This window comes from Ranitomeya imitator, chromosome 4 (assembly GCF_032444005.1).
Source record: "Ranitomeya imitator isolate aRanImi1 chromosome 4, aRanImi1.pri, whole genome shotgun sequence".
In the NCBI taxonomy this organism is placed as follows: domain Eukaryota; kingdom Metazoa; phylum Chordata; class Amphibia; order Anura; family Dendrobatidae; genus Ranitomeya; species Ranitomeya imitator.
In genome coordinates this window covers 19,693,646-19,708,131 of record NC_091285.1, presented here as the reverse complement: position 1 = coordinate 19,708,131, position 14,486 = coordinate 19,693,646, and the positions used below count along the sequence as shown (strand labels likewise).

At 44.6% G+C, this 14,486-nt stretch overlaps 1 protein-coding gene across 1 annotated transcript; it reads right to left on the bottom strand.

Moving 5' to 3' along the window:
* Positions 1-4,904: 4,904 nt before the first annotated feature.
* On the bottom strand, positions 4,905-6,509 carry LOC138675209 (E3 ubiquitin/ISG15 ligase TRIM25-like). The gene has a single exon (XM_069763248.1). It carries the CDS (start codon positions 6,507-6,509, stop codon positions 4,905-4,907), a length of 1,605 nt encoding a protein of 534 aa, XP_069619349.1.
* Between the last annotated feature and the right edge of the window lie 7,977 nt (positions 6,510-14,486).

Sequence of the window (14,486 nt, the reverse complement as noted above, 5' to 3'; positions counted from 1 at the left end):
AGTACCAGAACTAAGGATACTGCTTAGATATGGTACCATAACTGAACTTACTTACAAACATACATACAACTCCAGAAACACGGACATGTAAACACACAGTACACCTCGTACACACGTGGCTCCGCTCCGTACACCTCATACACACGCAGCTACGCTCCCTACACATCGTACACACACATGGCTCCTCTCCATACACCTCGTACACACATGGCTCCTCTACGTACACCTCGTACACACATGGCTCCGCTCCGTACAACTTGTACACACATGGCTCCACTCCGTACACCTCGTACACACACGGCTCTGCTACAGCCACACTGTAAACACCTCCTGACCCCACACATAAACTTACCAATACCCTCGTCCAGTGCCATGACAACCAGCAGAGTCCTGTACACGGAGGTCCTCCCGATCATGTGACCCCTGACTCCTCCCCTCCTGTGACCTCATCACAGGTCCTGTGCACACATAGCAGTCAATATATGGTGTGCTGCTCTGTAGGTGCAGGGATGAGGCTGACCGGCTGATATTGCACGCACACCTCCTAACCAGTGCGGGACAACTAACTGACTGTCAAAATCGGGACAGTCCTGCTGGATCCGGGACGGTTGGGAGGTGTGGCAAAAGTAATATGATCCCTTCATTATTAGATTCTTTATCAGCAGTTTCTTAAAGGGAAGGTACTGCGTTTGTAGATCACTAATAAATCAATGTAATGTAGCATAACATGCTGTTATAACCAAGTTTTGAATGCATGTGAAACATATTTTGTGTCTTATAGGAGTGTAAAGAAGGCACTGGGGGCTGACATCTTGTATTCACAGCAGAAGCAGGACACTATCAGTGTCATTATATGGCACCCCATGGTCATAGGAGATAACAGACCGCCGCTGACCCTGTCTCTAAGGTACTTTCACATTTCCGTCGGTACGGGGCCGTCACTAAGCGACGGCGCGACATACCGACGGAAGTGTGTGCTATCATATTTCCGTCACACTTCTGGGTGAGGAAACATCGTGAGAGCAATATTTCATTCTGCGCAGTTTGAAACACTGGATGCGACGTACAGAAAAACGTTCCAGTGCACGACGGGCGCGATGTGTGACCATACAAGTCTATGGGAAAAAAAGGCATCCTGCCGGCAAATTTGCAGGATGCGTTTTTTTCCCAAAACGACGCAAATAAAAAAACGTAAATGTGAAAGTAGCCAAACATTGCAGCCGCATTAGCAGTGAGCTGGGCACACCTCTGTGGGCTGCACAACTCCCTGCTGTAGGTGTGACTGGCCGCCATTTTATTATAGCCCATTGCTATCTGCCGAGCTCCGCTTACTCTCTATCACAGGAGATAAGCGCTCACTGGAGGATGGAGAGTGGGGAGTGCGGGTGATTTACCTCCCTGCTCCTCTGTCCTGTTACTCCAGGCGCTGTGCATCCTGAGCAGCCATCCTGTGCTCCTCACACTGCTCTGTATCCGCCTCCCACTCACACACAGTCCCAGTGATCTCCAGTAAGCTGCACTCACAGCCTGCAGAGAGAGGTGACACCTGGAGAGAAAGAGCCGGACAGCTGACAGGACAGTGATGGCGGTGGGGGATGGCAAGAAAGTTATTCACAAAACAGGGGTGTGAAGTAGCATGCACACAACATGGATCATATATCCTCCCCCCTATATCTCCTCTGTGACCCCCCATAGACCAGCACACTGCTCTCCTGAAATACTCTATGCTGCTGTCACCCTGCTCTCTCCACCATACAGTTGTGGCCAAAAGTATTGACACCCCTGCAATTCTGTCAGATAATACTCAGTTTCTTCCTGAAAATGATTGCAAACACAAATTCTTTGATATTATCTTCATATAATTTGTCTTAAATTAAAAAACACAAAAATAATTGTTCTAAAGCCAAATTGCATATAACATAAAAAAGTGGGTGGACAAAAGTATTGGCACTGTTCAAAAAATCATGTGATGCTTCTCTAATTTGTGTAAATAACAGCACCTGTAAAGGTACCGTCACACTTAACAATAACGTTAACGATATCGTTGCTTTTTGTGACGTAGCAACGATATCGTTAAGGAAATCGTTATGTGTGACAGCGGCCAACGATCAGGCCCCTGCTGGGAGATCGTTGGTCGCTGAAGAAAGTCCAGAACTTTATTTCATCGCTGGATCTCCCGCTGACATCGCTGGATCGGCGTGTGTGACACCAATCCAGCGATGTCTTCACTGGTAACCAGGGTAAACATCGGGTTACTAAGTGCAGGGCTGCGCTTAGTAACCCGATGTTTACCCTGGTTACCAGCGTAAAAGTAAAAAAAAAAAAACACTTCATACTTACCTACCGCTGTCTGTCCCCGGCTCTGTGCTTCTCTGCACTCCTCCTGCACTGGCTGTGAGCACAGCGGCCGGAAAGCATGACAACGGGTATCCGTGACTCCTGTGAGCTCTCACATAAAACCATTTACCTTACCTTATGACACCCCGGAGTAATGGCCACCTCCCCCTTTCCTGCGACAGAGGATTACCCCCTATTAAACACACGACAATTAAATTGGATTAATTGGCCACAGCAGCCGTTTATTAAAATTTAACATACAACAATATAATAACAGTAAACCCCGGAAGTGGATGGTCCTCGAAGCCCGAAACCAGTATTAACGTTTTTCAGCCAACCGTCCCACCTATTTTGGCCTTATAACCGCCTTACCCCCAGCCGCTAAGCACCAGCTCGGAGGCAAACTCCACCCGCCAGGCCAAAACCGCACACCAGTTTGTGGGTCCCCCAATAATCCCCTCCACGGGATTATCCATACCCCTTTTACCATTTCAAATTACCCCGGGGAGTCCAGGACCTATTGAGATCCCCCCCCCCCCCCCCCCGGCAATCCGCCATTTTCCACTTCCACCAACTTCGAGGACCACCACCCCAGCCATGCTGCCGCGACATAAGATCATCCATATTTAAATTTACATAAGTACATTCATAATGTTAAGCATCCTAGCTCTAACCTCATACTAACAACGACTCATACTAACAACAGTTGATTCTACCCTTGAACCTTAACTACAAAGGGAGGGTGGGTGGGAGCTTCTCTTCTGTGGCTGGTGAGTACCCAAATGGTTGCCCCCTCCACGTGGCCACTACCTTTTATATAGGCCGCCCCCCCCTGCCCTGTCTCCGACCCCTCCTTCCTTTTTCAAATTAAAAAAACTCCGTCCCTCCTCTTAGCTTCTGTTAACCCTATACCCCCCAACTTCCTACGAGCTCCCTATTGTCCCACGTCACCCTGTCATGGCGGCCTCCCCCAAGGGCCGGAGGCCCAGTACGGCCTTTCTGAGCGGTGACGTCACCGCTCTGCTTTCCGGCTGACCGACGCTCACATTCAGTGCAGGAGGAGTGCAGAGCACAGCGCCGGAGGACAGACAGCGGTAGGTAAGTATGAAGTGTTTGTTTTTTTTTACTTTTACCCTGGTAACCAGGGTAAACATCGGGCTACTAAGCGCGGCCCTGCATGGTCCCTCTCTAGGCTATGAATATCAGCCTTTCTGACTATAAATTATAGGGGGACCCCACGTCATTTTTTTTTTGGATCCCCCTATTTTTATGACCAGTAAAGGCTAAATATACAGCTTCGGGCTGATATTCATAGCCTGGGAAGCTCCATAGGTATTAACCCCTTCCCAGGCTAGAAACACCGGTCCCCCAGTCGCTGGCAGCACGGGAGCCCACGGCAATTTTTTTTTAATTAAACATATTGCATTTAAGGCCGGGGTCAATACCCGACACTGCCGCCGGCACTCGCTGCCGGAGCGTTTAGCTGCATAGAAATACATGCAGCCGCACACTCCTGTCCCGAGTGCCGGTGGCAGTGCCGGGTATTGAAGCGAGAGACTCGTATGAGTTTCTCGTAAGTGTGACCCCGACCTAACGCAGATTTTGTGTGTGTCTTTATTTAAGGATGGAATCACACATGCGAGAAACTCGGACGAGTGTCACATCTTAATACCCGGCACTGCCGCCGTCATTCGGGAGCGGAGCGTGCGGCTGCATAGAAATACATGTAGCTGCACGCTCTGCTCCCGAGTGTCGGCGGCAGTGTCGGGTATTAAGATTCGAGACTCGTCCGAGTTTCTCACATGTGTGATCCATCTATCGTATCCATCTATCGTATCATCAATCTATTTATAGATGGATTATCTATCTTATCTATCGATTATCTATCGTATCTATCATCTATCTATCTATGTATTATCTATCCATCTATCATATCTATCCATCTATCGTATCCATCTATCGTATCTATTATCTATCTATCATCTATCGATATAGCTATCTAGATATATAGATAGATATATTGGTAGATTATAGATAGATACAATAGCTATCTATTGTATGTATTTATCGTATCTGTCTATCTATCTATCTAGCTGTGTGTGTAAACATTATTCTTCAATGGAGTACGTAAATGAAGAGGTTGGACAAGAAATGACATCACAATTCTTTTTTTTATATATATATATCTCTATTTAGCTTACAAAAACACACACAAATCCGCATAAAAAGAAAACGCATGAAAAACGCATGGAACCTGCCAGTGACCTCAGGTGCAGATTTGGTGCAGAATTTACCTGGGTCAAATCCTGAGCAAATCCTGATGCAATCCTGACTGTGGAAACATATCGTAAAGCTGGCAAGTCTTACTATAGCTGCTTGAGGTCTAAAACGGAAAATGTTCCCCCTAGTGGTAAATATATATGTTTGTAAGAAAATATATAATATTTTTCATATAGAAATGTTTGCAAACAGTACACACATTGCATTAATACATTTTAATTACTATTTTAAGCTAAATTTCACAAAAAAACAAACTACAAGAAAACTGGTGGGACCTTCTCTTTAAATTATGACGGTTTCTTCCAGTTTCTGCTTCTCCCTAATATCTTTATAGAACCTTCAAATACATATAATGCAGCATGGAGGGGCTCGGAGAAGGTGGCAGTGAAGGTGTGTAAGTGTCTGATGGGGTCACACAGCTCATAAAAGGACAACTGCCCGGCCTCATAATCCAGACATATCCTGACTCTATCACTGGAGATAATATCAGGTAAATAGATCTCTTCACTGTCATGTATCACTGAATACTGATTATTATATCTCCACAAACACCAGGACTTGTTATTATATCCAATATCTGACTTCCACCCCCTCCTGTCTATACTGGGATAACACATCCCCACCCTCCAACACCCTGATCTCCTGATCTCCACATCCCAGTAATGTCGTCCTGAGGTAAATCCTCTCCTGCTCATCACCTGATAATACTGGAATCTCTCTGCTGTTTCTGGACGTTTCTGATTCTCTCGTGTCCAGGTTGCAGTTTTCAGGTCGTCTGATATAAGGAGATTATTAACAGCCGCGTTTATATCCAGTAATATGTCTGCCGGACTCACCACATAGATCCCGCTCCTTATACCTGATATTACCTCACATAATGTGTGTAATGTGTGTGAGATCACAGCCACATCCAGGTCATCTCCATCATGGAGCTGTTTATCATGTCCTCCTGTGTCCTCATCACCTCCCTCCTCCTCAGGATCACACAAGTCACCGGTGTCTGGATCCTGTAAGACAGTCAGTGGATCCGTCATGTTACACAGCTCCTCAATGTGTCTCATCTTCCTGGACAGCTCGTCCTTCTTTACTTCCAGCTGATGAATCAGAGCAGACAGTGACAGTGACTCTTCCTTCTCCTGCCTGGAGATCTCGCTCAGGACCTTCTTCTCCAGGTCGTCCACTCGTCTCCTGATGTCTGTACACAGGGCAGTGACTCTCTCGGTTTCTCCAGCTGCTTTTTCTTGAGCTTTTCTCCTGCTCTTCTCCAGACTCCGGACTCTTTCCTCTGTCTCTTCTCTCTTTATGATCAGTTTCTGGAGAACATTTCTCAGTTTCCCCTTCTTCTTCTCTGAGGCCTCATCCAGCATCTCCACCTGATGTCCCCGATGTTCTCCGCCCAAACTGCAGAACACACAGATAGAAGCAGCGTCCTCAGTGCAGTAATATTCCAGGATCTTCTTATGGACAGAACATTTCCTTTTCTCCAGAGAAGTGCTGGGATCAGATAAGACGTGTTCTGGTGATTTGCTGTGAGCTCTCAGGTGTTTATGACACAGAGAAGCCTCACAGCGAAGACAGGATCTAACAGCAGGTACCGGAGAGTCCACACAGTAAGTGCAGCAGATCCCGGTGATCTCCTTTTGTTCTTGCTGAGAAATCAGGAAACGTTCAGCGACATTATAAAGATATAAGTTCCTCATCAGTGTCGGCCGCTCCTGAAACTCTTCTCTGCATTCAGGACAGGAATAAACTCCAGACTCGTCCTGTGTATCCAGCACACGACCAATACAGACCCGGCAGAAGTTGTGTCCACATCTCAGCATTGCAGGATCTGTATAAGGGCTCAGACAGATGGAGCAGAGCAGCTCTTCCCTCAGATCAATAGACGCCATGGCTGATGGAAGAAGAGAGATAATAAACTACAATTTAATACTCAGAAAGCAAAGTTTGGGTTCAGCTATGTAGACACAGGATACGGCAAAATAATAACAGGTATTCAGTCCTCTATATATGATGCATAAAAATGTACATGGCCGGCAGCAGCACCCAGCACACGCGGGCAAGTGCTGGGGCCCTGAGCAGGTGGAGGGGCTCACTCACCATCGGGGTCACTGGCGTGCTATGGGGCCCGATCCCCCGAGGCTTGCTATGGGGCCCCGAGATTTGCGATACATCTCCCTGTTTCTGGGCTGCGGTGTCTTCCGTCCTCTGACTGTGACGTTTCAGGTGAGAGGGCGCGATGATGTGTATAGTGTGCGCCCTCTGCTTGAACAGTCACGGCGCAGAGAGCCATAAGACGTCGAGGAGTCGGACAGCATCGAGAGGTGAATATTTTTTTTATTCTTTTTTTTTAACCCCTTTACCCCCAAAGGTGGTTTGCATGTTAATGACCGGGCCAATTTTTACAATTCTGACCACTGTCCCTTTATGAGGTAATAATTCTGGAATGTTTCATGGATCCTGGTGATTCTGACATTGTTTTCTCGTGACATATTGTACTTCATGATAGTGGTAAAATTTCCTTATTGTGACTTGCAATTATTTGTGGGGAAAAAACTGAAATTTGACGAAAATTTTGAAAATAATTTCGTAATTTTCCAACTTTGAATTTTCATACCCTTAAATCACAGAGATATGTCACACAAAATACTTAATTAGGCCAGTTTCACACGTCAGTGGCTCCAGTACGTGAGGTGACAGTTTCCTCACGTACCGGAGCCACTGACACACGTAGACACTTAAAAATCAATGCATCTTTTCAGATGTCATTGATTTTTTGCGGACCGTGTCTCCGTGTGCCAAACACGGAGACATGTCAGTGTTCGTGGGAGCTCACGGATTACACGGACCAATTAAAGTCAGTGGGTCCGTGTAAAACATGTATCGCACACGGACATTGTCCGTGTGCCGTGCAGGAGACAGCGCTACATTAAGCGCTGTCCCCCCCACTAGTGCTGAAGCCCCATTCATATGTTCCCTGCAGCAGCGTTTGCTGCAGGGAAGATATGAATATTAGTGTTTAAAATGCAGATCCAGGTCCCCCCCCCTCCTCCCACCCCCTGTGCGACCCCCCGCTGTGATTAAAATACTCACCTAGCTTCCGGATCCCTCACCGCAGCGTCCTCTTCTGGCCGCATTGTCTCCTGTAGGCGGTCACGTGGGGCCGCCGCTTACAATCATGAATATGCGGCTCCACCTCCCAAAGGGGTGGAGCCGCATATTCAGTACTGTAAATGAGCGGCCCCACATGACCGCATACAGGAGACGATGCGGCCAGGAGAGGACGCTGCGGTGAGGGATCCGGAAGCTAGGTGAGTATTTTAATCACAGCGGGGGGATCTGGATCTGCATTTTAAACACTAATATTCATATCTTCCCTGCAGCAAACGCTGCTGCAGGGAACATATGAATGGGGCTTCAGCACGATGCCGGGGACAGCGCTAAACTTTAGCGCTGTCTCCGGCATGGTGCGTGTGGTACCCAGTGGGCACACGGGCGGCACACGTGTGCCACACTGATGTGCCACAGAAATGCACCGGCACACGGACACGGATAATTCCGGTACCGATTTTTCCGGTACCGGAATTATCTGGACGTGTGAGACTGGCCTTAGTAACATTTCCGACATGTCTACTTTACATCAGCACAATTTTAGAACCCCTTTTTTTTGTTAGGGAGTTAAAAGGGTTAAAAGTTGACAAACGATTTCTCATTTTTACAACACCATTTCTTAGGGACCACCTCACATTTGTATTCACTTTGAGGGGTCTATATGAAAGAAAATACAAAGTAAGTGACACCATTCTAAAAACTACACCCCTCAAGGTGCTCAAAACCACATTCAAGAAGTCTATTAACCCTTCAGGTTCTTCACAGGAATCTTTGGAATGTTTAAAAAAATTAACATTTAACTTTTTTTCACAAAATATTACTTCAGATCCAATTTGTTTTATTTTACCAAGGGTAACAGGAGAAATTGGACTCCAAAAATTGTTGTGCAATTTGTCCTGAGTACGTTGATGCCTCATATGTGGGGGTAAACCACTGTTTGGGCACACGACAGACCTTGGAAGGTAAGGAGCGCTGTTTGACTTTTCAATGCAAAATTGGCTGGAATTGAGATCGGACACCATGTCACGTTTGGAGAGCACCTGATGTGCCTCAACAGTGGAATTCTCTGCATTCTAACTCCAAGGCTAACCCCAACACACCCCTAACCCTAATCCCAACCCTAACCACAACCCTAGCCACACCCCTAACACCAACACACCCCTAACCTCAACCATAACCCTAACCAAACCTCTATCCCTGACATACCCCTTAACATAATTCCAACCCTAACCCTAATCCCAACTGTAAACGTAATCCTAATGCTAATCCAAACCCTAACTTTAGCCCTAACCCTAATGGGAAAATGGAAATTAATACTTTTTTTTATTTTAATATTTTTCCCTAACTAAAGGTGTGATAAAGGGGGGTTTGATTTACTATTTATAACGGGTTTTAATGTTTGGCAGCTGTCACACGCTAATAGATGCTTTTTATTGCAAAAAATAGTTTTTGCATCACCACATTTTGAGAGCTATAATTTTTCCACATTTTGGCCCACAGAGTCATGTGAGATTTTGTTTTTTTGCGGGACGAGTTGGCGTTTTTATTGCTACCGTTTTCGGGCACATGACATTTTTTGATCGCTTATTATTACGATTTTTGGGAGGCAGAATGAACAAAAACCATCAATTCATGAATTTTTTTTTGGGGGGGGGCGTTTATATCATTCCGCGTGTGGTAAAATTGATAAAGCAGTTTTAATATTTGGGTCAGTGCGATTACAGCGATACCTCATTTATATCATTTTTTATGTTTTGGCGCTTTTATACAATAAAAACTATTTTATATAAAAAAATATTATTTTTGCATCGCTTTATTCTGAAAGCTATAACTTTTATTTATTCGTTGATGACGCTGTATGGCAGCTCACTTTTTGCGGGACAAGATGACGTTTTCAGCGGTTCCATGGTTATTTATATCTGTCTTTTTGATCGCGTGTTATTCCACTTTTTGTTCGGGGGTATGATGATAAAGCGTTGTTTTTTTAATATGGGGTTCACTAAAGGGGTTAACTAGTGGGATAGTTTTATAGATCAGGTCGTTATGGACGCGGCGATACTAAATATGTGCACTTTTATTGTTTTCTTTTATTTACATAAAGAAATGTATTTATTGGAAAAAAAAATTTCTTTACTTAGGAATTAAAAAATATATATTATTACCGCATCTTACCTAAACGCACCATGTGTGGTCCAGTCGTGCTCTACCTGAGCGTCTCTATGCTTTAATGGATTAATATCGGGTGTAATAAAGATTTGTTCATTATTAAATAGAGGTCTCCAGTTTTTTTGATCGGATGATTTAAATAGGAAAGAACCTGGACATGTTTGGTGTCTGCGAACTCGTAATGACCTGGAGAATGGTAACGGCAGCTCAGTTTTAGGATTTAGGGAACACGGTAAAAAAATAAAAATTGTGGAATTGCCTTTTTTTTGCAATTTGACAGCACTTGGATTTTTTTCCTGGTTTCCAGCACACTATGCAGTAAAATGGCGTCGTTCAAAAGTACAACTCGTCCCGCTAAGAAATAAACCCCTCACACGGCCATATTGATGGAAGTTAAAAAAAACAAACACAGAAGGCGTGCGTGCTTTTCTGTCTTTGCTCCCTTCTTCCCACAGACATGACTTTTTCTATATACTGTGGATGCTCCATCCGGATTTATATTATGTTCGTTACAATTAGAAGTTTGAAATGTTCCTATAAAAAGTTGTAAAAGAAACTCGGAAAAAAACAAATATGAATAAAAGTTGAAGAATCTGAATGTATCAACAGAAGAACTTCCATAAATAAGATTCTGGACTCGCACACGGCTCCTTAATGCTCGTCCTAAGGACGTTTCCCACTGATCTAGCTGATTTTTTTGCCCTTATTTGAGCAGCTCTTACCTTGGATCCTGCTTTTCCTCTGCTGGCTGCTAGTGATGTGGAGGAGACTTGGAGCAGTGTGAGCAAGTGAGGAATGGTTGGCAATGCTTTGTTGTGACCGGGCTCCTCCCACATAAATACATACATTACTGTGATTGGCTGCTCAGTGTAGTGAGTGCACTGCACACATGATCTGTGAATGGCTGCTCAGTGTAGTGAGCGCACTGCACACGTGATCTGTGATTGGCTGCTCAGTGTAGTGGGTAAACACAAGGCCATGCTTTTAACCCCTTAAGTCATGGAATGCTACCTTTTTTTAAAATGTATTTCTTCTCTTTCATTTTCTCCTCTTTTTCTTCTATGAGCTGTAACTTTGACTTTGTCAGCGGGAAAATAAAAAATATTGCTTGGGCTTGTGTTGTTTTTTTATTTTATTGGGGTGAAAAAAATTGATAAATTTATTGCAAAAAAATTACTTGCGTTGCAATTTTCCAAAACATCTGAGACAAATATATGTTAAATGTTGGGGCACATATGATGCTTTGATTTCGTAATATCCAAATTGCCTCTTTGCCTGCAGTGAGCAACCCCCAACCTCCGCGGCAACATAGGGATACTACCAGGCCAAAAAATAGGGTCAGTACCCCAGGTGTCCTTGTATGCGATATGTCTAGTTGACAAACTAGACCCAATTACACCTTGCTCTGAGCAACCAATACCCCTGATCCCAACTATTCAAAATATAGATTTATATCCATTCAGTGTCTCCATCACTATGGCTCATTAGGAAAAAACTCTTTTTTTTATAAGGAAAAATGGGGTTAAATATTAATGAGAACCAACTAGGAAAAAACCCTAAAAAAAATTAACTTTTAAGTTAATTGCAGAAAAAGGACATGTGAGTATATACAAAACTCTTTAAAAAAAAAGGGACTATAAATGGGTTAATTGTAATATCAGGAACAATAATACACAAAAGTTGGAAGAGAGATAGAGAGAGAGATTCCCAGACTGGAAAAATGGGCTAAATTAAATGAATAGAAATTCTCCCACGCATGCTCAGTTTCAAAAGACGGAATCCGTTGCTGGATTCCTGCTTTTGACGGTCAGCGACGGATCCTGCGCCCATAGGCTTCCATTATAGCAAACGACGGTCAGCGACGGATCCTGCGCCCATAGGCTTCCATTATAGCAAACGACGGTCAGCGATGGATCCTGCGCCCATAAGCTTCCATTACAGCAAACGACGGTCAGTGATGGATCCTGCGCCCATAGGCTTCCATTATAGCAAACGACGGTCAGCGATGGATCCTGCGCCCATAAGCTTCCATTACAGCAAACGACGGTCAGTGATGGATCCTGCGCCCATAGGCTTCCATTATAGCAAACGACGGTCAGCAACGGATCCTGCGCCCATAGGCTTCCATTATAGCAAACGACGGTCAGCGACGGATCCTGCACCCATAGGCTTCCATTACAGCAAACGACGGTCAGTGACGGATCCTGAGCCCATAAGCTTCCATTATAGCAAACGACGGTCAGCTACGGATCCTGCGCCCATAGGCTTCCATTATAGCAAACGACGGTCAGCGACGGATCCTGCGCCCATAGGCTTCCATTATAGCAAACGACAGTCAGCGACGGATCCTGCGCCCATAGGCTTCCATTATAGCAAATGACAGTCAGTGACGGATCCTGCGCCCATAGGCTTCCATTATAGCAAACGACGGTCAGCGACGGATCCTGCGCCCATAAGCTTCCATTATAGCAAACGACGGTCAGCAATGGATCCTGCACCCATAGGCTTCCATTATAGCAAACGACGGTTAGCCACGGATCCTGCGCCCATAGGCTTCCAATATAGCAAACGATGGTCATTGACGGATCCTGCGCCCATAGGTTTCCATTATAGGAAACGACGGTCAGTGACGGATCCTGCGCCCATAGGCTTCCATTATAGGAAACGACGGTCAGTGACGGATCCTGCGCCCATAGGCTTCCATTATAGCAAATGACAGTCAGTGACGGATCCTGCGCCCATAGGCTTCCATTATAGCAAATGACAGTCAGTGACGGATCCTGCGCCCATAGGCTTCCATTATAGCAAATGACAGTCAGTGACGGATCCTGCGCCCATAGGCTTCCATTATAGCAAATGACAGTCAGTGACGGATCCTGCGCCCATAGGCTTCCATTATAGCAAACGACGGTCAGCGACGGATCCTGCGCCCATAAGCTTCCATTATAGCAAACGACGGTCAGCAATGGATCCTGCACCCATAGGCTTCCATTATAGCAAACGACGGTCAACGACGGATCCTGCGCCCATAGGCTTCCATTATAGCAAACGACGGTCAGCCACGGATCCTGCGCCCATAGGCTTCCAATATAGCAAACGATGGTCATTGACGGATCCTGCGCCCATAGGTTTCCATTATAGGAAACGACGGTCAGTGACGGATCCTGCGCCCATAGGCTTCCATTATAGCTAACGACGGTCAGCGATGGATCCTGCGCCCATAGGCTTCCATCATAGCCAACGATGGACGGCACAGGATCTGTCGCTGTCAGACTTTGACGTACAGAAAAAAACGTTACTATGTCCTTTTTCGGATGAAAGGGGAGGCCATCTGTCACAATCCATCGCTAATACAAGTCTATGAGGAAAAAAAGGATCCAGCAGCAACATTTACTGGATCCGTTTTTTGTAAACATGACGGATTGTGGCTGATGACAAAAAAACGAATGTGTGAAAGAGGCCAAAGGAGGACAGATAACAGCTTTACCACCGTGGATGTGCGGCACTGGGGGCTGGTGACACTGCAATGTCACGGTGACAAAAAAACGTAATTCTAGCGTTTTGATATTTTTTTCTCACTACTCTGTTTAGCGATGAGGTTAATCTTTCATTATTAATAGATCGAGCGATTCTGAGTACGGCGATACCAAATGATTTTTTTTTATTGTTTTATTTTCAGCGGGGCAAATGAGGGGTGATTTGAACTTTTATATTTTTTTATATCTTTAAAAACTTTAAATAAACAGTCGCTCAAATAACACATAGAGTAAAATAAATACATGTGCACCAAAACCAAGCAGCAATCAGCCTGTGCCTCCATTTCCAATCTCTCTCTCCCCCAAGGTTCCATCATCTTTTATATGTTAAATTGTCCATTGAATCTTATGTAAAGGCTGTGATCTCCCATGGTGTGTGCTGGAGACTTAACAGCTCCCAACTTACATAGAATTAACATATAAAGGAAAACATCTAATTATCTGACCTCATCTTTGAATATCAAGTTCTAGTTCTCCTCCTCTCAGAAGAAGAGACAATTTGCATCTTTGAATATCAAGAGGCTCCTTTGTTAGAATGTAAGTGTCAAGATTGTAATAAAAAACCTGTTATTGTCCCTGGTTGAAGACACCAGTAGGACTGCAAGCTTATATACTGAAATGATTGGAACATATCAATAATTAGTATTGATTAATTGGAGTGTTGAAACCAATAAAATAACTCTTACTATACAGTTATGTAATCGCGGTATGGTGGTGGACATTGTGGATTGTTTGGGCCTTTTATTGTAGTAATTTTGATAATTTTGTTCTTTGCATTGTGTGTTTTTGGTTAGCAGCAGTGGTATACTGTAATGATATATGTATAGATGATATTTTAAATGGCTGTAGGGGGTTCATATGGGGAGACATGTACTTTTAGGCTTGGTCCCCTGATTTAGGACCCTAGCAACGCCCCTGCCATACCGTGTGTTTACATGTCTGTGTTTCTGGAGATGTATGTATGTTTCTAAGTAAGCTCAGTTATGATACCATATCTAAGCAGTAAGATTGCTTCTGGTACTGTATCGATGTAGTAATCTAGATTCTGGTGCCATA